This window comes from Canis lupus, chromosome 28 (genome assembly GCF_011100685.1).
Source record: "Canis lupus familiaris isolate Mischka breed German Shepherd chromosome 28, alternate assembly UU_Cfam_GSD_1.0, whole genome shotgun sequence".
Taxonomy (NCBI): domain Eukaryota; kingdom Metazoa; phylum Chordata; class Mammalia; order Carnivora; family Canidae; genus Canis; species Canis lupus.
In genome coordinates, this window is record NC_049249.1 from 32,359,108 (window position 1) to 32,383,153 (window position 24,046).

The window sequence follows — 24,046 nt, forward strand, 5'->3', positions numbered from 1 at the left end:
TCGTACATTGCTGGTGGGAATATATAATAGTATGGCCACTCTGAAAAATAGTTATGGCAATTTTTCATTAAACTTATGATTACTGTACAACCCAGCATATATACTCCTAGGCATTGGTCCCAGAGAAATGGAGACTTAGTTTACATATATCTATACATGAATGTTCATAGCACTTTTATTCCTAATGGGCCCAAACTGGGAACAACTCAATGCTCTTTAATAGGCAAAGTGTTAAATAGCCCATGGCCAGACCATGATTGCTACTCAGCAGTAAGAAGGGATGGACTAGTGATACAAGGAGCAGCTTGGATGAGTCTCCCGAGAATGCTGGTGATCTCAAAAGGTCACTACTGTAGGAACATTTGTATCACATTGCCTAAATGTCAAAATTATCAAGATGGAGAACAAATTAGGGATTGCCAAGGGATTGGGCATAGGGACTCTAAAGGGGTAGCCCAAGGGAGCCTCGTAATGATGAAAACTTCTGTATATTGTCGTGGTGGTGGCTTTACACAAAGCTACATGTGACAGGATTGCATAGAATGATCCATACACAGAGGCAAATGAGTGCATGTAAAACTGGTGAAATCTGAATAAGGCTGGTTGTGGGATGTTCCCGTAGTTTTGATAATGTACTGAAGTTATACAATATTTCTGTTGGGGGACCTGATTGAGAGGTACATAGGACCTCCTGTACTTTTTTTTTTGAAACAACTTCCTATATTAGTGAATCTATATAATAATTTCAAAACCAAAATTTAACCCTTTCTTCCCTCTACCTCACCACTCCTCACACACAAAGCACTGGTGGCAAAACAAGAGAAATAGAAATCTGTGGTTTTTCAATGATGTGAGTGTTATGGATAAGTATCTCAAATTACTTAGAAAACTCTATACCTCAATCTGTGTTTCTAAGTGAACTAAGATTTGATTTTAAGATTTTCTACTAGAATGACAACATAAAATACAACTGTGCTTTGAAGCTAAACAAGCAAAGAATTTATTTGCTTCATTTTAGAAAGAAGAAGTAAATGAATGTGGTGAAAGTATTGACAGAAACAATTTGAAACGGTCACAAAGCCATCTTCCCTACTTTACTCCTAAGCCACCTCCGGACAGTGCAGTCATCAAAGCTGGGTATTGTGTAAAGCAAGGAGCAGTGGTGAGTACCTGGACAGGGTATGTATAATGAAAAATGAGTCTGTGTTAGCAAACTCTCAACATATAAATCATTTGCTTTGTTTTCCAAAAGGCCCAAAGTGAGAGACCAGTGTGCTGAGGAGTCAGGAGATAGAATAGGGGTGACTCTATGTTCATAACTCAGTGCTGTTATTTTCTTTGTCTGTGGGTGGCTGGATAATGCTTATTGCCACTGACTTTCAATTTTGAGTGAGCTTTCCTAACAGTTTATCCCAGACGGTTTTCTTACCAATCTTTCCTCCCTTGGGAGTGGGTCAGAGAAAGAGAGCTCTAGCCGGGAGGTGTTAAGAAAAGAGGGGTGTGGGGAGTGGGGAGCAGGAAGGCTCACTCCATTTGGTGTTGGGCTGACCTCAGTTGAATTTCCTGTGACCTTGGGCTTCTTACTTAACCTCTCAGTCTCTTAGTTTCTTTTTAAGGAAAATTAGGTTATAAAACCTGCCATCTGGAGGTTTTTTTGAAAGATGTAAATTTAAGATAGTATTAGCACAGCACCTGGTCCTTAGTAAGAGCTATTAAGGGTTAGCCAGATCCTCTCATTCAACCTGACCTATAGTGGGACATTGTAGGAAGAACAGGTAAATTTTCTGGTATTTCTAAGGTTCCAAAGTACCTTCCCAAAGTTTGTCACTCTGATGTGAACCAAATTGTTAGAATTTCATGAGAAAACAAACTTTAAAGTTTGAGAATTAAAAAAAAATTTTTTTGTGAGTATAGAAATACTTAAAATTCTATTGGCAGTTCTATTTGACCTCACATCACTTTTTGGTAACTATAGTTAGCTTCGGTCAGCCAATGGAAAAGTTCTTTCATTCCCAATCTACTGACTTCTAAGCCGAGGGAAATGAAGGGGAAGGCTGAGAGTCTCTCACTGTAGCAGGTTTACAGGTAAAGTCAGAGTCTCATCAGGCTATGACTGGCTTGTGTTAATTAGGGCTTTTAGGGAGACATTTCCTTTCGTTTTACTCCCAAGTCCAAAATAACAACCCTTAGAGATAATGAAGTGCTTTCATGAAAAATGTATTTCAGCGACAAAAAAATACTTGTACAAAGTAGGTTCACTTTATTAAATATTTGTTGCTTTACTACTAAGTATAAAGTACCTGAAGAAAGATTCTTGCATTTTACAGATTTTACAGAACTTAATGTGGTTTAATAACATTTCCTGTGCTTGCTCTTGAACTCTTGATGGCATTTAGTTTGTGGGGTTGGGGGATGGGGAAGTGTTTTGTGTTTTTTTTTTTTTTTTTAACTTTTAGAGCATTAAAAATATGAAACCATATTATAGAATTATATGATACAGACTGAAAGCTAGCCACCAAAGTTGCCTTAGGAGTTCAAGGTCTAAGTTGTGAAAGAGATGAAGTTTTATGTATCTCCTCAGTAAGGGAGGATAGTGAGGTTTTTCAGTGCCTGACATTTCTGATTGTGGGTTCATAGCAGAATATTTAAGTGGCTGTTAACATTTGACATTCTTAGAATCAGAAGTCTTATGTCTTTGTTCATCTCTGGTAGATGAAAAACTGGAAGAGAAGATATTTTCAATTGGATGAAAACACAATAGGCTACTTCAAATCTGAACTGGTATGTTGCTCTGTCATAAATGTTGCTTTAAAATGTTTGAGAAGTGTTAAAACACTGTGGTGATTTTAATTGTGCATGTGTAGTTTCTTGTCCTGTTTTCTATTTTTAAAATCTGGTTTTGAAAATTACAGTTCAGGGGCAGCCCTGGTGGCTCAGCGGTTTAGCGCCGCCTTCAGCCCAGGGTGGGATCCTGGAGACCTGGGATCGAGTCCCGTGTCAGGCTCCCTGCATGGAGTGGAGCCTGCTTCTCCCTCTGCCTGTGTCTCTGCCTCTCTCTCTCTCTCTATGTCTCTCAAGCATAAATAAATAAAAAATCTTAAAAAAAAAAAAGAAAAATACAGTTCAGTTTATTTGGTTCTGATGTTTTAATGCTAATTTTGTAAATACATATTAAATAAAAAGATCATATTGTCAAATATGATCACCTTAAAAAAATTAAAAATATCAGAACTCCTTAGTCTACAGATTTCTTCAGAAGGGAAGCTGGAAGACATTGTAGGAAAATTAAGTCTCTAAAAGTCAACATTTTAACTCTGTGTTTCTACTTTCTTTTCTCTGCCCTCTCTTGATATTTTTTTCCTGTTTCAGATTGACTTTTTAAGTTTCCTCATATAAGACCTTTTTGTCCTACCTGAAGGTGGAGTCAAAGAAATTCTTTCACTTGAGTAACATCCTTATTTAAAATACTCTTGTCACATAACCTGAGAGTTCTGCAACAGATTGTTGGATAATTTGAATGCGTTTTTTATACCTTAAATGTCTGTCCTAGTTCTACTTGTTTTATGGGACCTTTGACTGGGGATCATACCCTTTATTAGTGTGAAGGCACAAGAACAGTACTATCCAGTAGAACTTTCTACACTGATAGAAATGGTCTGTATCTGTATTGACCAGGTTTGCTGGCTACATGTGGCTGGTGAATGCTGAAAATATGGCTGGTATGACTGAGGAATTTGACTTTATTTAATTTTAAAAATAAAACTGATTGTTTTTAATATTTTTAAAATTTAAATAGTTACACATAACTAGTGGTACTGTATTGGACAATAGAATAGATAATAGGAAAGGAATATTTTGAGATTCATCTCAGGTGTCTGTTCTTCTTGGAAGCTTTCAGACTCTAGATTAAGTGCCTTCTCCTTACACACCATGGTTCCCTATGCCTTGCTTCTATCATAATTCTTCCCACTGTGTTTTGTAATTGCCTGCATACTTGTCTTTACCAGTTACTTATGCGAGCTTCTTGAAAGCAAAGATGTTTTTTATGAACACAGCACCTGGTACTTGGTAGATAATTAGTAAGTGTTTTTGAATGAATGAGAACGGGGATAGCATGGCAAGAATATCCATTTTAACATGAGTATTTAGCCTTTCTTAGACATCAAATTCTAAGAGCCTCAACTGGAAGTAGTAGTTAGTTGGCTCAAAAAGTATCAGACTTGGTGTCTCAGAAGGCTTACACGTGTGCTTGGTTAGTAGGTTGATTCATTGCTTTTAATTAATGGCAGTACTCTTGGGAAGAGTCATTAATGCAACAGACATTCACTGAGCTTTCCATGGCTCTGGTGCACTGTTCTGAGAATCAAAAGGACAATCAGCGATGTTCTGGCCTTTTTCAGGAGTTCAGTTGTGCCAGAGAAGTTGACATGTACCCCTATCACCCACAGTAATTCTAATGAGACAATGATTATGAAAATATTTACTAAATTTTGAAAAACTAGCATGTAGACATAATGCTATAAAATTTGAGATGAAAGAATACTGAACTAACAAAAGTGGTAGGGAAATGATACCATGTGTATTTAAGAATGTATTAAGCATTTAGGAAACACAGATTAAGCTGGAATCTTTAAATATATTTTTAATTATTTACCTTTATCAATAACTAAGATGTGCATCCCCCCCACACACACACACACATTTAACATTTCTGAAATCTCAGGGTATCTTAGAGTTGCTGCAAGAGGGGCAGTCAGAAAAAAAAAAAAAAAAGGGGGCAGTCAGGCAGCAGCTGTGTGATAGTTGGCATTGCTCACATGCCCACAGCACCTCTGGGTAAGATCTGGGAAGCACCAACATCAAAACCTACAGAGAAGGTACTGGCAGCTCAGAAAAAAATCTCAGGGACACAGTAGAACGTTCTTAAGAAATGCTGCATCTTCAACACTCTTTTTGACACAAAAATGATATGGAGTGAGAAACGTTGACATTGATGGCTCTGAGTCAAAAAGATGATTCAAAAGAGCTGGAATCTATGTACCTACATAGGGTCAAGAACATAGATGATAAAAATTGATACTTAGTGTGTAAAAGGGCTCTTTTATGAAAACTTTTGGTCATGTAAAAGTTTCAACAAAAAGTAGTTAGTGTTCTGAACCCCTATATATTCTTCATCCAGATTTTGTAATTATCAACACATGGCTAGTTTTGTTTGTTAGGTAAAACCACCCACTCCCCCTTCGTATTTTTTTTTTAATTTTTTTTTTAATTTATTTATGATAGTCACAGAGAGAGAGAGAGAGGTAGAGACACAGGCAGAGGGAGAAGCAGGCTCCATGCACTGGGAGCCCGATGTGGGATTCGATCCTGGGTCTCCAGGATTGCGCCCTGGGCCAAAGGCAGGCGCCAAACCGCTGCGCCACCCAGGGATCCCCCACTTCGTATTTTGAAGTAAATCCTAGACATATTATTTCCTCTGTAATTATTTTAATATGTATTTCTAAAAGATGAAGAGTTAGAAGCTTTTTTAGTAGGTATGAAGGATTTAAGTGCACAAATGAAAAACTGGAGAAAATATCTGTCATATATATCAGGAATAAAACAATATCCCTAAAGGGGATATTGCCCTCTTTTCCACCCTCTGCCTTCTTTTCCTCCCATTAGTCCCAAACAATTCAGACCTACAGTGTTTTGGTGAGGCAGATCAATGTACTTGTTCATGTGGTGGGGCAAGGGTGGAAGGATCTAGAGTAGCCTGGTGTGGGGCAGTCAGGACCCGAGGAGGAGGAGGCTGTCTTCTTGGGGGGTTAGCCCAACCTGGAGTAGGGAGAGGAGCACATCCACACTGGGAAGAGGGGAGTATGTTGACATATGTGCTTACTGATAAAATAGGAAAATATATTAAGGATAATAGAAGGCCAGTTTCTCACTGTCAGTAAAGGGAATAATAAATATGGAAAAGGAGAAAACTTTTGTATTAGATTGGAATTGATCTGGCCATTTAACATCTACAGATAGATGTAGAATGAAATACAGATGTAAAAGTATTCATGTGTTTATATACACACACACACACACACACACACACACACATACACATCCTCACTCTATGCAGCTGGGAAAAACCCACTGAAAGAAACCTAGGTTCATGGAGAAACGGCAAGACAGGAGAAATGAACAAAAACTAATCTTGGGATGTCTTGTATAAGAAAACAAGTACTCATGGAATGCTGTGGATATGTCAGAAGGACCCAGAATCCAATGTGAAAACATTCCACCTTACCAAATTGGAGGCATTTTGAACATCAAAATAAGTAATGATGGTAATATATTATTGCCCTTTGAATAAAATAGGAATCCATAAACCCACACAGATATCAATGAGTTGAATGCATGAGTGTACATGCATACGTATGATGAGGAACCAGAGATCACAAAGTTTCAAAGTCCCTGTCTACAAAATACACTAAGTACAAAAAGGGAAATAGTAGCTTTACAGTGATAGAGATACTGCTGGCAAATACCACTCTAATCAGATGATCAGATGATCAGCGTGGACTTCATCAGTGATGAGATGAATTAGGATTATTTGCTACTTGCCGGGATAGCTTGAGAAGGTTGTTGCCTCATTTCTGTGATGTTCCTGCCAGAGATGCCGAGCCTGAGTCTGATCTTCAGGAAGGATCAGACACACCCAAATCAGGGACATTGTCCCGAAGAAGTGCCCTGGAGCCTTCAGGAGCATCGAGATTGTGGAAGTCAAGGGCAGAGCAACTGAGGAGTAAATGCAGTCTGTGATTCTCAACTGAATTCTTTTGTTTTAATAAAGGACTACATTCAGGGGACACTTTCTTGATTTCAGTGGTTGTATTGTGATAAGAGGATGTCTTTGTGGGAAATACACTCTAACATGAAGGGCAGTGGGAGCCAGGTCAGCAGCTCACTCTGAAATGGCTCAGGAAAGGCAGGTCTTTGTGCGATGTTTTCAGTCTTTGTTTGTGGTTGGTTCAGAGTTTACAGAGAGAGAAAAACAAGGGAGAAAAAGAAGTAAGAGACATGAATAGACAGTTGATTTGCAAAGAAATGTCCTTTAAACATATATAAGATATTCAACATCACTTGTAATTAGAGAAGCACAAGTTAAAACCTCCCAGAAATATTTCTGCTCATCTATTATGAGAAAGCCATGGTGGAGTGAAGACATGGGAGGTCTCCCCCCCCCCCCCCCCCAGAGCAAGTATAAGTACTGTTCTTTAACAGAAGGAATGTGGAGCCTTGGAGAGATGGAAGATTTCGGAGGCAGGGAGGGATAGCATGGGCTGAGCCCGAAAGAGCTAATGGTGACAGAAAATAAAGAAGTGACTCAGAGAATGATGGGAACATGACAAAAGGACACAAACCCGGCTCACAGGAGTTCCCAATGCTCAAATCTGAGCACCTAAATAAATAATGATAGTGATGGTTTACAACCCAGAGAATAAAGTCAAAGAAGTAAGTGGAAGGAAAAGCATTTCTGTAGAGCAAAAGTTCAGCTAATATATGTAGATGAATTGATGGGATTGGACAAAACAACAACAACAACAAGAACAAAACAACCCACCATTCAGCAGCTACTACAGTAACAATCTTTCAGGCAAGAATCCTCCAAATTTGATAAAACTAGTGGACAAAACAATGATGGAAAGCTCCATGTATCTCACTCACCCCAAGATACTTGATCATGACAAAGGAGAAGAAGGTAACTTTCTAGTTACTGGCAAACCTGGCCGTAGGAGATGAGGGTTAACCTCCCAGGAATGGGACACACCACTCTCCCGCGCTCCCTGAGAATGGTGGGCTGAGAAGAACATAGCACATCTGTGGTTTCCCACCAACACTGGATCCAAGCATGGTTAACATCAGACAAAGCCAAATCAAGGGACATTATACAAAATAATGGGCCTGGACTCTTGAAAACTCTAAAGATTGTGAAGGAGGAAAAAAGACAGCAGAACTCTTCCACATCAAGGACACAAAGAGACGTGACTGCTAAATACAAGGTCTGATTCCAGATTGAACCCTGGAGCAGAAAAGCTGTAGTTCTGTTTCTGTCAAGGATACTGCTGGGCAGTTAATGAGCTCTGAAGATGGTCTGTAGGTTAGATAATAGTACTGCCAGCAGTGTGTGGAGTCTCTGGTCCCTGTACTTGTACCAAGATTATATGAGAGAACATCCTTGTTTTAGGAAATAGACATGAAACTATTTAGTAGTAAAGTGCATCCTGTCTATAACTTGCTTTCAGACATTTCAGGAAAGTATATACACACACCATTAGTCACATAATATGAACACAAACAGAACAATTTAGCAAATGTAAAATGTTAACATCTTGGAAAATGGGGTACAACCTATAGCAGTTCTACTGTTTTTGTAAGCCTTTTATATTCTGAAATTATTTTAAAATTAACTGTTTTGGAAAACTTAGAGATTTGTGATTTTTTTAAAAGTGTTCAGCCATGGTTTAGTTTTTTTCTTAGTGCTGCATCTTAATCTTAAGGGGTGATAGTGAAATAGGGCATATAGTATTTCATAGAATGTGTAGTATAAATATGCTATTAGGAGTTAGTTGTGTCTTGTATCTAGTTTTGTAACCCTAGATGAAGTACTTAACAGGTGTGAGGCTCTGTTTCCTCAGGTGAATAGTCATGCAGGCATTATGGGGTTGTGGAAAGTTTAAGTGAGGTAATTGTGTTTAAAAGCTAGCAGATGTCCTGACACTTAGTAAATGTTCAATAACTTGTGCTTGTTAAATAATATACTCGTGTAAAAGTGATATTCTTAAAATGAGAACTTTAACTCAAAGAAGCTGTGTATCCACTACTCTGGTGCTTTCTGTATCAAAATAACATTCCAGAAGAGGAAGCACTCCACTTACAGGGTACATAGGGGTCTATCGGGGTAAAGTCTGATGGTTTAATGGCTTTTAGTAAGCTACACTGTCATTAAGACCAGAAATAGTGTGAATAAGGGTTCTATGCTAGTTTCCTTGTTTCAAACTACAGTGTTTATAAAGTTCTAGTGTTTGAGCTACTCTGATGCTGGTCGGTTCTGGAAGGTAGATTTAGGTCAAGAAAGAAGCAGTTTTCATACAGATCTCCAAGTAAGACAACTAATTCTTAAAAGGATTTTGAGAATATACCTCATGTATCTGTTTGCTTTTTTGCCAGGAGAAAGAACCCCTCCGTGTAATACCACTTAAAGAGGTTCATAAAGTCCAGGAGTGTAAGCAGAGGTAAGCACCAGCCCTCCCTTAGTGCCTGGAACATCTAATTAATACTCATCGGGGCCTAGGTTTGATTGATGTGTACAGATGATATTTTTCTGTGTTTTTTCTAGTGTTGTTTTCAACTCTTCATTGTTGGGATATGCTTGAACTTACAAAATCCTCAGGTTAAAGTTTTGAGATATTTTTTGTTTCACTTGAAAACTAAAAATTAAGAATCCCTAGGCTTATCAATGGGAAGGAAAGAATTTAATATGAATAATTTGTCATATCTGGCAGACTGATGTTTTACTAGTTTTAATATTTGGAAGCTGCTGAAGAATAGAGCTTTTTGTAAGGACATGTGTTAACTGTGCCAGTGTTTCTTTGAGCAAACTGATTTATGAGCAGTAGAAAACTTTGAATTTGAAACTTCTTTTATGAACCTTTTCTAAAAATATGTATAACTATATAAAATATGTGAAATTTAATGTAAGAATAAATTGAAAAAGATGCTAATTTGGTTTTACTCAATGACACCAGTATTTTATCTCTATTTATTTTCTTATTGACATATATTTGGTACTAGATAAACAAGTGAAAGAAACACTATCCAACAACTGCTATTTACGTGCAATTGGACGTTTGTTTTTGTTGACAGTGACATAATGATGAGGGACAATCTCTTTGAAATTGTAACATCGTCTCGAACTTTCTATGTGCAGGTGAGATACTTTTTTGGCGATTATAGATTCTCCTACCAAGAGATTAATAATTTTAGAAGTGAAATAAATATAAATAAATTTATTGCTTATGCAAATAAGAAAAACATGGCAACTGTAATTCACAACTTTAAAAAAAGCTATATATAAAATTATTGGTAAGTCATATGTTTAGCAAATTAGGGGTACTTTTTGCTCCAAATTGGCACAATAGAAATTAAGTAGTATTTGTGGGAAGGGAAATACTGTTTTAACTTAAACCCCAACTTTCAGTTCGGATCATTTTGCACATATTTTGGAGTTTTGATTGTATCATTTTTGGTAATTAAAAAAATAGGATCTAAAATTCCCACAATAAAAATAGACCATAGATAGACATAGATAGACATTTTGTATTTAAGTTTAAAATACACTTTTTATTTACCACAGCGAATTAGTTAGATTTAAAGGTTTTTTTTTTTTTTTTTTTTTTAGAGGACATTTGTTTTTGCTTTATAAAAGTTACATATGATTATTGCAGAAAATTTGGAAAATAGAAAAAAATATGAAGAAATGACATAAAACCCAAATCCCACATTCAGGAAACTATTCTTATTTTAGTACCTTTTTAAAGGCATATGTTTTTATAACAAGTGGGGTCATATGAAGCACATGGTGATATATTCTAGTTAATGTATTAAATAGTCTTTTTTCCCACATCATTAAAAATCCTGTAAAAACTTTTAGGACTGCATCATGCTCTATTATAGGGATGCTCCATGGTTAAACTGTTTCTCTGCTACTCTGTAACTGATTGTTTTCATAGTTTTTGTACACTTGCTATGATCAGCGTGTGGTGGTGAACAGTTTTGTGTTTAAGTTTGCCTGGATTTCTTCTTTAGGTTAAGTTTCTAGATCAAGAATAACTGTCAGAGCATAAATCTTTTTAAACCCCCTTTTTTGCCAAATTGATTTCTGGATTTGTGCTTTACCTTTGCCTGCTTTGAATTTTTCCTGTTAAAATTCCTTGCTAAAAATCATTGGTTCAAAAGAGTATCTTGTGACTTAAAATTTTGGAACAGAAGTGAAGGGCAGTATGTACACCCCTCTCAGGGCCTGTTTAAGTGGATTTAAAGTCATAGTAAAGTTTTAAATTCATATTGGAAGGCCATGGCCTATCAAGGAATATGATACTTTGGAATATGACTACCAGTACTTTTTTCCGTATTTAGTGGAGTCCTAGAAATGCTGTTTAGAAAAATAATACATAACATGATGTCAAAATGTTTTTTTAACTCTACAGTTAACATTTATACCCTTATAATGGATTCAGACAATATAGCAGTAGATGGAGCAAAATGAGGTTTGTCTGTGACTCCTTCCTCTCATTTTCTCTCAAAAAGTATTCATATTGACACTTTTTGATGTGTCTGGCCTTAAAATATCAGGTGTCCAACTTCTGTCTCTATAATAACGTACCTGCTAAACCTGGCTTAAAAAGCGATTTCTAAAATTTTTTGGCACCATTACCTTGGGATGATCTTGTTGTTGGCACTGTAAGTTTCCAAGATGAATACATTGGATTTATGGATGTAAGAGCGGATTTTGAGGACAAACTGACTGAATGAGTCCTTTCTCTCCCTTAGGCTGATAGTCCTGAGGAGATGCACAGTTGGATTAAAGCCGTCTCTGGTGCCATTGTAGCCCAGCGGGGGCCTGGCCGATCAGCATCTTCTGTATGTTCCCTGTTCTCTGGGGTGGTACTCCTTAAGGCTCCCCCATCCTGTCCCAGTTATTTTCCTTCCTCTCCCCCTAATGCTTCTGGTTTCTTTCTGTATTGAGATTTATTTGCATGTTGACTTTCATACCAATTGGACTTGCAAAAAAATAATGCATTTCTAATTTAATGCTTCCTTGTAGTGTTATGTATACATAACTTTCTGTGCATTGTATTGTCTTAAATGCACAAGCAGGGCAACTAAAGAATGAACATTTCCTTGCTTTGTTTTAGAAGTTCTTACTTGTCACTAGGTCTAGATTTGTTACAACTTGACCAATTCTTAGTACGGGATGTGGCCCAATCCTGTAAAGTGCCTGAAGTTGTAGCATTACACAGTTTGGTGAAGGCCCAGTTTCCTCTTTACTCTAATTTCAGTTAGGGATTTTTTGACTTCCTGGTGCCCTAAGACCATTGAGCAGCTGACCCTGATTTAACACAATTTCATGTTCTCAGCCGCTGTTTTCCATTACATGTTCTCATTCTCATTTTCTGGTAGGGTAATTAAAAACCCGCTGCTTTTCACTACCATAATTATCTTTGTGGTAATATGTTAATAAAATTGAAATGTTAAACGTTCTCAGAAATAATAAAAAATATTTTTAATTTTTAATTTATCATGTTCAAGAACATGATAGGAGTAAGATTTAGCTTTGGAATACTTCAGTCAAAAAAAAAAAAAGGAATACTTTAGTCACTGGCCTCTCATCTGAAAAAACAAATTCTACTGAGGATTAGAAAAAAAATTTTAAGTGTCTTGAAATGTAGCACCTCTGTCTGTGGAATGGAGTCTAACGTGTAGTATGAAAGCCTTGATTGCCTTCTGCAGATTCATTGTAAATGCCAGATATTCCACACTTTTGGTATTTTTTCTGGTAATAATACTGTCTTTAATAGTTTCCTGGTAATGATAACTACAGATCAGTAAATACAAATCTATGTTTCTTAAATTATTCTCCTTATATCCGTTTTGGAATCTCTTAGAAGTCACTTTCATAGGTATTAACTTTGTAACTGCCTGTGTTTTATGTGACCTTTTCAGCAGCCAAGTATGAGACTCTCTGCAAAAACAATGTCTGTTGGGAAGAGGAAAATCTGGAGAAGGGCACTTGTGTTTTGTGCTTTGTGGTGGGGGCAAAGTGGACTCTCTAGCTGTAACTGTCAGCAGAACTTTCTCTTTTCCTCCCTCTCCCCAGTATAGGTTAACTCTAATCTTAGCTTTGCACTGTGTTCCAGATGCGGCAGGCCAGAAGGCTGTCGAATCCTTGTATACAGAGGTATACATCAAGAACTGGTGAATGCAGCACGTATGTGGGCTCTCACGCAAACGTGCCTTCTTACTAGAGGGCCCGGACTCACTCACTACTTACAACTGATCATAGAAAGTTGAGTTAACCAAACTGCCTTTTGCAGTTATCGTAACTGACTTCGTCAACACTAACGCAAACTATTTCACTACAGTCATCCGGTTGGATATGTATATTTAAACCACAATGAAAAGAGATGAATCATGAAAAAACTGGAACCTTACTAATTGAAAAAGTCACATTAAGCTGTTTTCTACAAATTAATTTACTGAATTGCCACAAGTTTCAACTTCTATATTTTATATATTTTGAAATTTTTTTTTTTTTTTTTTTTTTTTTTTTTTTTTTTTTTTTTATTAATGTTTAATAGGTATGGAGTTTCTTTTTCTTTTTTTTTTTTTTTAAATTTTATTTATTTATGATAGTCACAGAGAGAGAGAGAGAGGCAGAGACACAGGCAGAGGGAGAAGCAGGCTCCATGCACCGGGAGCCTGATGTGGGATTCGATCCCGGATCCCGGGTCTCCAGGATCGCGCCCTGGGCCAAAGGCAGGCGCCAAACCACTGCGCCACCCAGGGATCCCCGAAATTTTTTATATATACCACTTAACTGCACCCTTGTTCTAATAATATATGCAAACTCATGCATGCATATTACAGTGGATAAACTATATTACTATAGCTTGCATGGCATTTTAAATCTCAGGTGAAATTTAGCCAGCTCCTGGGAATCTATAGTGTTTTGTCAATTTGTAGTACTTTGTTTTCAAAGCCGCTAGTATCATACATGAACACAGTATACTAGGAACTATATGGCAATGCATTTGGAATGGTCATATTTAAGGATATCTTCAGCCAGAAGCGAATGAAATAAAGATTCGCACCTGATAGTTACTTCACCACAGTTTTAATAAGTGATTAAATATGTACCCTTTGCTCCCTTTAGAATCTTTAACCATATGAATGTATAACATATTCAAAACTAAATAAACCTAATGAAGGCAGCAGTGAAAAGACTTCACTGTTAATTGGTTGCAGCAAAATTCAGGGATGAAAAACTAAGTTTGTCAGACTGCCAGACACAATAGTAGGTTACAAAAATAGTGAGTTCCACTTATTAAAGAAATACGGCCTTTCCTTTTGATATTCTGCATTTTTATTTTTATTTTTTTATCTTCCGAAAATACGTGGGATGATCCCTAGCATTGATTGAGAATATACCCTTAAATAGAATGGCAGAGCTGGTTCCCTTGCAGTTGGAGCACTGCATTCCAGTTTAGGCTGGCCTGAGTCTTCAAGTGGCAAAGCTTTGGTGACAGAACTGGTTTCTTAGTGGAAATGGTTGTTGACTGTCATTGCTTTAACCTCACTCCTAAAAATGCATTGCTTTGGGGAAGAACTTGCACATGTATGCTGCATGGCTCTTGCTTCTGCTCTGTGGTGTGTGTGTGTGTGTGTGTGTGTGTGTGTTTTGTTTGTTTTTCAGAGAATAAAGTCTCACACTGAGTTACTAACTTTGTTGTTAATGTTTGACTGTGTCTGACCACCACTCGTCTTTGCAGGAGCATTCCAGCTGTCCTTCAGAACCCAAGCACACTTTCCGCTCTGCCAGTGCAACAGCCGCCACCTCACATTCCACAGCCTCTCGCAGCAACTCTTTGGTCTCAAGCTTTACCATGGAGAAGCGAGGATTTTACGAATCTCTTGCCAAGGTCAAGCCAGGGAACTTCAAGGTCCAGACTGTCTCTCCAAGAGAACCAGCTTCCAAAGTGACTGAACAAGCTTTGCTAAAACCTCAAAGTAAAAATGGCCCTCAGGATAGAGACTGTGACCCAGTGGACTTGGATGACGCGAGCCTTCCGGTCAGTGACGTGTGAGACGGAAGCGCGTGGAGCCTTGCCTGCCTCCTCGGCCCTTCTAGCCAAAGATGATAAAGGATGAAATGGTTTTTAATACATATATTATACTGCCTCTTTGATGTACTCTTTATAAGCTGATAAACCAAGAATCTAGGGAGTGGCCAAACTAAATGTAATTTCTTTAAAAAAAAATGAAAAACAATGAACGAATGCAAGAAAAAAACCTAAGTGTTTCAGTATCAACTGTCTGAGGCTTTGTGTGCTCTCTTTTGGGTGATAAAAATGTGTGTGGTATTTTTTCCTAGTGAATTTGACAATTGTTTAACAACTTAAAACATTAAAAATGCTTATTAATTATTTTGGTTGTTTTTAAAATGCTTAGACTTCCTCTTAGATGCTTGATATTTACATATTCTTACTGGTTAATATTATTGAATGAAATATTGTCAGACTAAGATATCTAAAATCATGATGTCTGTGGTGCTGTAAAATTTATACTACAATGTGGACAATTTGGAAACGATAACCATTTTTGATGCTCTGGATCTCAAGGTGGGTGGCAGGTGTTATGTAGAGGGTATCATTGGACCTGTTAGTGAGGGTTGTAGGTTGCATGGGGTTGGAAATTAGAACTCACACAACCATGTCTTGGATGTGTGTTTGAACAAACTTAGGACTTGGAGCAGTCTTTGCTTTATGAAACAGTTAAAGTGATTTGGTATGAAATTTCTGGGAGAGATCTGATTTTCATATCAAGGTTTTATAAATAGTTCTTATTTCTATATTTGGATCAGTGAAAGACCTCAAGTTTATATGTAAAGACATACTGCCCTTGGCCATGTGATTGCAGCCTCTCCTTTTTGTCACTAATTAACCTATATTCAAGTGCCTGTGTCTTCTCATCTAGTTGGAGAATGTCGTTGGATTAATGTGCTCAAAAGTCCTACATGATTGGTTTTAAACATTGGGGTAAAATTAATTTTCAGTACCATAGTTTAATGTGCTAATTGAGATATCCTTTTATGTTGGAGATGCCAGAATGCGTTTATTCTACTACCCGTGCAATATATATGTTGTAAAATACAAATTTGAGTATACATTTAGTCACTGGGATATCATAAATGTAAGCACCACTCTAAAAAACCCGTAGTTTCAAGTGTCTGAATAATAGACCAGTTTGAAGTATCATTTTTATGGTTGAGTCTTAAACATTTGCTTTAAGAAAATAGTCTTGAATTTCACATGCTGCTATTTTTATGATATTTTGCCATCCTACTGTGCTGTTTTGTTTTGAATTCATATGTGTCATTGTTTCTCCTTTCCATTTTCTAAGATGATGTCTCGTTTGAGAGAGAACGGGAGAGATTTCCTACTGCAGTGGTGGGGTCCAGAGGTTACTACTATCTGTTATAGTGGAATTATCACGGAATCAGTTTAAAAAATCCAAATGCATAAAGTGCACCACTCAACTTTTTTATTCATAAGCTAATACTTTGAAAAGTTATATTTTGATTTTTTTTCTTTTTTGCAGCTACATTGGAAATTGGTGGAATGGAAAGGTTTTAAGTAAATATCACTTTTTCTGCCAATCTATTATAATGGCTCTTTTGAAAGTTACTTTTTCATGAACATACCTAAGAAATCTTGTGTAGACAGTTTGCAATATTCAGGAGCTTCATGCTTTTTTCTTTGGTACAGCTTCTACATTGCATGTTCATTTTAGCATATTTTGGTATTGGTAATTTGTTATATTTCATAGTGGCAAAATACTAGCTCTATTTTGGGACTTTTTATAGAACTACCCTTGTATTCAGTAGCATAGGAAAATGTTCTTGTGATTGTCAGGGTCTCTTAATATTTATCTCAATACTTTTATAATTCTATGAAAATTATTTAATTATTTTAAAACTTATACTTTTCTTGTAAATATGTCACAGCTGAATTGTCAAAAATTTACTTTGAATACCTTAATATTTGCTGCATTTTTTTTCTGTATATATATAACATGTCTTCTTTCAGAATGGGAATATACTGCTTCCCAGTGTTTACTTTTACGTCTGTTATCTTTATAACGTCAAACTGGTTGAACACTGTAATGACTTGAGAATAAACTCAAAATTCTAACTAACTTCTCGTTCAGCTCTGGTGTGAACAAGTAAATCAGGACTAGTATAAAATATGTTTGGGTGATTGACTTGAATTTACATATTTATGAACAGATTGATTATTTGGTAACCTTTGAAAGGCATAGTTTGATACAAAATTGCACAAGGAAAGATGATTGGTTTTGGAAAAAAAAAGGTTGCTTATTTTGTTTCACTAAAACAAAAGAAAAACATGTTCTCTAAAGCAGTATTCCATATGTTGGCTTCGAGCATACATACTTTGAATCATCCAGGCTGTTTTTTGCAGTGTTGGTTATTGGTTAGACTGGACATGGCATGAGCAAGGTGGGATGGAAAGGGCATTTTGATTGCCAGATGGGCCATTGACATGTACTCATAAAAAACTGCTTGTCGGTGTTGGAGGCTACTTCCTGCAGACCCACTTTGTTGGTGACAGAGTCCACGTCTGCTGCATATCCAGCATCAATTAATGATAGAACTGGATAAAGGCTGTCTTAGCAATCTTTATTAACTGGTGCAACTTAATTTCTTTCCCTGAAAAGTATTTTAAATGTTTTATTTTTTTAAAACCCGAAATGAGGAAACTCTAAACTTTGTTGCTGTCCCAAAAGAGAGAACCCTTTCTCAGCAACTTTTTTTTAAACTTCCAGCTGCATTTTGGGAATTTTAAGTGTTTCTCATACCTTTATTAAAACATAACATTAGGTGAGGCAGGAAATACTTGTATTAAAAAGTGCAACAATATAACAGCTTAATCCCAGAGTTGGTAAGAATTCTCCTTTTCTTTCTTTGGGTTTTGACAGTCTACATCGGAAGTGATGAAAATACACTTAGATGGGTTTGTATTTTCCTTTTGCAGTCTTATCCATGTTATGCAGACTCAAAATAATTTGTATACTTTTTGATTTATGAAAATTCAATATTTTCAAACCTCATGTAAGACTTACTGAAAATATTACTGAATTGGGGTTAGCATTTACAGTTTTGATTAAATTAGTATTCCATTTTTTTTTTTTTAGAACATTTAAAGTGAATAGTGCCTTACTATGGTGCTGTCATGAGGTAACAGTGCCACCTTCTGGTAATGTTGCTAAATTTATTTTTTTTTATTTTTTTTTTTTATTTTTTTTTAAATTTTATTTATTTATGATAGTCACATAGAGAGAGAGAGAGAGAGAGGCAGAGACATAGGCAGAGGGAGAAGCAGGCTCCATGCACCGGGAGCCTGACGTGGGATTCGATCCGGGGTCTCCAGGATCGCGCCCTGGGCCAAAGGCAGGCGCCAAACCGCTGCGCCACCCAGGGATCCCAATGTTGCTAAATTTAAAATAATTTGTAATCTAGTTCACTTTATTTCTCTCGTCATAAAAATGAGGGAAAGATCTGTAATTGCAGAGGATAGTTTTGAGATTAATATAAAATTTAAGCCAACATTTGTAAATGGCTTCTTTAAACTATCTGTTTGGAGATACTTATAGATTCACATGTAGTTGTAAGAAATAATAGAGTTTTTGTATATCCTTTATTCAGCCAATAATAACATCCTAAAAATCTGTAGTAAAATATTGTTATCAGGATACTGACAATAAATACAGTCAAGATATGAAACAAATGCATCATTACAAAGACCTCTTAATGTTGCCCTTAAGAGCCACACCCGCGTCCCATTTTACAGGTTTGGAAGTAAACTTAGTCATATTAGGCTTAAGCTTAAGATCCAATTCTTTTGATACCAAAGTTTGGGCTCTCAACTATTATGGTATTAACTGCCTTTGTAGAAGTCTCAAAAACTATTTGTTTATATCATCCTATCTCCAGATTATTGAATGAGTTTAAATTTATTTTTAATTTTTTTAATTTTTTAATTTTTTATTTTGGGGGCTTTTTTTTTCTTAGTTTAAATTTCATTCAATCTATTTTTAACATTTCCCAGAACCATAGTATTTCAAATGATAGAAATTTGAAAATAATAATTTCTATATATATACATTTAAATTTTACACTTGAGAATGGTACATAAGTATTCTGATCATAACTTCCCTGAGAGATTGTGAGCCCTGACATATGTATAAATTTAATAAGATCACCAGAATGAGGGCTGTAAAAATTGTTTTAGGATGTCAAATTATCGTGTTGGAAATAGTTGTAGGGACAGGTTCTAATTACCTGTAGGGTAGGAAGCTTCTGACCTAATGTAAGCTCTTGGGTCAGATCGGTGTCTTCAGTGTCCGGGAGACCTAAGATGATGATGAGGACGTCTTGTCTACAAGGAACCTGAGGAGAGAAATATAAAGTGCGACGTATGATAAAGTCAAGTATGAAAGCTGCAATGGCATGGAAATCCACATGTGCAGGGACCAAGGTGGCCGGTGAGTGACACAGTGAGTGACAGAAGCATTGTGCCAGAGAGGCCCCCAAAAGATCCCAGAAGAGAAGAAGGTACTTAGGAGTAAAAACCATGTGACGTGATGGTACATTTGCAGATACTGATTTTGGATTTGAAGCGTCCAAAGTGATGCTAAAATGTCAATCTTCTCTTAAATGTTTGTTGCCTCTTTCTCCCTCCCAAACTATGATACTTGCACCAGTCACTAGTTTTTTGTTTTTTTTTTTTTTTGTCACTAGTTTTTGTCAGCACATGTGTGGGGTGGGGGTGGGGTGGGGAATGAGTGGATAGGAAATGTGGGGAACTTTCTTGCATGATTTAGAAAGTTGCCACATCAAAGCCCATTTTTGTTTGGGTCTGGTACCTTCATAATGTGAAAATCTGTTCCCTGTGGAAACACTGTTTCCAAATAGGGTCCACTGGTCCCAGTGACAGGTGTTCCTTTGTGACTTTGACATACATCATGTTCCTTGTCTTGGTTCATGTTATCACTCATGTCCTTTCCTCTCTGCTTCAGCCTGTCTCAAAACAGATTTGGGATTATTACTCTGCAGAGTTGGTGCTTTCCGTAGGGTCCCTTCTGACTGTCTTCTGGGTGGGTTATCTGATGACTTCCTCATTTCCTCTATGAAAATGGATGTACTCTGTTCTCTGTCTTATCTAGAATTGGTTCTGAGAAATTATATTCCTAGGCAATCCTACATTCTCAGTTTTCTTTTTTTAAAAGATTTTATTTATTCATGACAGATATACACAGAAAGGCAGAAATACAGGCAGAGGGAGAAGCAGGCCCCCTGCAGGGAGCCCGATGTGGGACTCGATCCCCGGACCCGGGATCACACCCTGAGCTGAAGGCAAACCCTCAACCACTGAGCCACCCGGGTGTCCCATTTGCATGGAGGTGAGAGAAGTATACAGTGCAAGAACTCACTTTGTCTTCAACTCAAAATATGGGAACAAATGTGAAGACTGTGTATGGCAAACAGCGATTTCATCTGTGTTCAACCTGGCACCATGGTGATTACAAACACAAACACGGACACCAAAACGAAGTAGTATTCAGGCATAAGGAGGCCTCTAAATCAATCTTATGAGTCTTTTTTTTTTTTAAAGATTTATTTTAGAAAGAGTACATGAGCATGGGGAGATCTTAGGCGAGTCCCTGTGCCCAGCCCAGAGCCCGACACAGCCCGACGTGGGGCTCGATCTTACCACCCTGAGATCATTGCCTGAACCAAAATCAAGGGTCTGACGCTTAACTGGCTGTGCCACCCAAGCGCCCCCTTATGAGTCTTTTAAAAATTAAAGTTCAAGTGTGAGATGTATAATTTCTCATAAAGCACCTGCAATCCCTGGAGAACAAGTCTGAGTTCCCTGTTTGCCAAACACTCTCATGAACAGCGTTTAAACCGTTAATGTCCCGGGGCATCTGCCTTCAGCTCAGGTCATGATCCCGGGGTCCTAGGATCGAGCCCCACGTGGGCCTCCTTGCTCAGCGGGGAGTCTGCTTCTCCCTCTGCCTCTCCCCTCACTCATGCTCCCTCTCTCTAATAAAATCTTAACAAATAAACTCTTCATTTCTTAACACCTTGGTCTCAAAGCCCTCCCACCTTCTCACACAGCACTTCTTGTATTCCCCACGTTCCAGTTCAACTGAACCTTTCTTTGTTTCCCGGTTTCCCCACCTCTCTGCCATAGTTCTCGCTGCCGCTCGCGGAAGCCACGGTGCTGGTCATCTTTGCTTTGCAATCCCACCCCTCCTTCAGGTCCCACTGAGCTGCGACTTTCTCCTTGAGGTGTTGGAATCGCTTCCTCAGTTTTCCCACGGCATAAGCCGTGATGACCCCAAAATACCCGATTCCCTCTCCCTCCCCATGCCAGCATCCAACTCAGTTCATTGGAACTGGAATCCAATCAATGGCTTCTGCACTCAAACTCTGGGCCGACTGGCTTTTCTGTCTCCCCTACAGTGACTCTTAAAAACCAATGACTTAAAAATTTGGAAGAGATCAGAATGTGGAAACAGCCCAAACCTAAGTCTTTGTTGGTTAGATGGGTCCAAGAGAGGGGTACGTGGGCCGCGAAGCAGAGTTCAGACACGCTGGGAGGGAGGGAAGGGCCTTCATGCCCACGGTGGCTTCGGCAGTTGCTCACAGCTGTTGGCGGGCCACAGGCCCCTTGCACCCCCGTGCACGTTCCATTTCACATTGAATTTGACACACCCCAGACAATAAAATAATAAAAGCAAAAAGCACCTGACCTCCCAACACTTCACTTAGCTCTGGACGAGCCTTGGTGCCCGTCCCCGGGCGTGCCAAGGCCTGTTTCCATGTTTGGGATCAGGGGATACAAGCTTTTTTGGACCCTTTGCCCCACGTCACAAAATACCACGGACACATTCACATATCACTAACTGGATCAGCGCCACCATCTCTAGAGGTTTAAACCTTCAGTCTTGTGTATCTCTACTCCTTTACTGGGCCTTCTGATCGTTTCCAACTTTTTTGCCGCCCTCCCAGCACTGCAAGCCGCGCCCCTGCCCCCAGGGGTCGTGACCCTGCACCGGCTTCACGGGTCTCACAGGCGTGCGCAGCTCAGCGTCAGTCCTGCCAAGCGGCCTTCCAGGCAGGCTGCGATCGTTTCTGCTCCGACCGAGTCCGTGAGAAGCTCCTCACATCCGGGACCGTCCTGGGGGCCGTCATTTCTGGCCATCTGATGGGAGAAAAGGATATCTTGTTATGATGTCAATTTATGCTTCTCTGAAAACAAGGGGAAGCCCAGGTTTTCTGAATGTTAATTGGCCATTTCTCTTGGTCCCTTTTGTGGACCGCCCGTGTTTGTCCTCATCTATTTTTCTTATTGCTGCTGGAATTGTTCTCGTTTCCAAGAATTCTCTGTGTATGAACTACGACTTTTTGTCCTCTCTTCATCTTCTATATTTAGGTAATATCCTTGTTTGTCACTTGTCTTTCATTTAGGTGCTCCTTCTGTTTATGGATGTCTTTTGTTTTTCTTTTTTTAAAAGATTTTATTTATTTATGATAGAGAGAGGGAGAGGCAGAGACACAGGCAGAGGGAGAAGCAGGCTCCATGCAGGGAGCCCGACGTGGGACTCGATCCCAGGACTCCAGGATCGCGCCCTGGGCCAAAGGCAGGTGCTAAACCGCTGCGCCACCCAGGGTTCCCCGTCTTTTGTTTTTCTTTATGGATTTTGCTTTTGCTATCGTGCTTGGAAAGTAAATTTCCACCCCAATATTAACCTATATACTTAGAGTATCCCTCAATACATTTATTGTAACTTTTTACTCCTAAAGGTTAATTACAGGGATGCCTGGGTGGCTCAGCGGTTGAGCACCTGCCTTTGGCCCAGGGCGTGATCCTGGGGTTCCGGGATCGAGTCCCACACTGGGCTCCCTGCATGGAGCCTGCTTCTCCCTCTGCCTGTGTCTCTGTCTCTCTCATGAATAAATAAATAAAGTCTTTTAAAAATTTTTTAAGTTAATTATATCTGGAATTAATTTTGGCAACCAGTAATAACTAAACATCTAATATACTCCCTAACAAAACCAATGTACAAGTTCAGCAGTTTCTCTAGGATATTGGCTTTAAAAATCGATGGCTTCCCACCAATTTGAAATACTACTTATGTCAGTGTCTCAGCCAGTGTGGGCTGCTGTAACAGAATATCATAGATTGGGTGGCTTGAAAACAGCAGAAATTTATTTCCCACAGTTCTGGAGTCTGTAAGTCTCCGATGGAGGCACCGACGGCTTTGGAGTCTGATGAGGGCTCTCTTCCTGGTTCCCAGATGATTGATCGTCTTCCCACTGGGTCCTCACATGGTGGAGGGGGCCAGGCAGCTCTCAGGAGTCTCTCATAAGGACGAGAGTCATGCCCTCATGATCTATCACCAAAAGCCCCCCCTGCTAGTACCATCACCTTGTGTCTTGGGTTCAATACGTTAATTTGGGGAGGACCAGACTTCCAGTCTATGGCATTCAGGCAGCGATTGTTTACACTAGAGTCCATTTCTGAGCTTTCTATGATATGAAGATTTCTCTCCCAATATCACACCCTAATAGTAATTGTAGTTTCCAATACTGTTAGTATCAAAGACATGGTTTTTCTGTTCCGTTTTTGAACCTACAAATCCTTATTTTCGAGTTCCAAAAAATCTTACTTTTTAAAACCTGTAATTGCACTGAATTTATGATGTTGTCAGGGTGCTTGTTCCTGTAAAACCTGAGATGAAACGCTGAGCCTGGCTGTATTTGGTGGCTCTGTGCACAGGTGATTCTCCCAATGAGGGATCCTGCCGGTAGGGTTTCCACTGGGGAGAGGGGGATTTGCAGAGGAGGCTGCGTGCATGAAGGCAGAGGGAGTTTGGGTGGGTGCTTTGAACGCAGTGAAGGCTGTGAGCAAATCTTGCATTCTGGAGTCAGGAGTGACCTGAAGGACTGTGGAGGAAGGGGGGGGGGGGCGCATGGAGAAGGGTGTTCTTCCCATTTCTGTGGAATCTGGTGTGGGCACAGGCCAGAAGGCTGACCTCTCTGCCATACCACTGGTCACTCCAAATAGGCGGTAGTGCTGGGACTGGCTGGTAAGTCCATTGCTGAACTTTGGAGGATTTTGCAAGCTTGTTGTTACAG

At 38.7% G+C, this 24,046-nt stretch overlaps 1 protein-coding gene across 6 annotated transcripts in view; it reads left to right on the forward strand.

Moving 5' to 3' along the window:
- The window catches only part of PLEKHA1 (pleckstrin homology domain containing A1), a 56,348-nt gene extending 39,335 nt beyond the window's left edge, over positions 1–17,013 (forward strand). For 4 of the 6 annotated variants that reach the window (XM_038578998.1, XM_038578997.1, XM_038578995.1 and 1 more), the window contains exons 7-12: positions 1,019–1,162; positions 2,713–2,781; positions 9,208–9,272; positions 9,904–9,967; positions 11,590–11,679; positions 14,589–17,013. In XM_038578998.1, the coding sequence (XP_038434926.1) occupies positions 1,019–1,162; positions 2,713–2,781; positions 9,208–9,272; positions 9,904–9,967; positions 11,590–11,679; positions 14,589–14,903 (747 nt within the window). In that variant the 3' untranslated portion in view covers positions 14,904–17,013. Of the gene's footprint in view, positions 1–1,018; positions 1,163–2,712; positions 2,782–9,207; positions 9,273–9,903; positions 9,968–11,589; positions 11,680–12,956; positions 13,028–14,588 lie in introns of all 6 variants that reach the window. The other 2 variants (XM_038578999.1, XM_038579000.1) reach the window with 2 other exon arrangements.
- Positions 17,014–24,046: the final 7,033 nt, after the last annotated feature.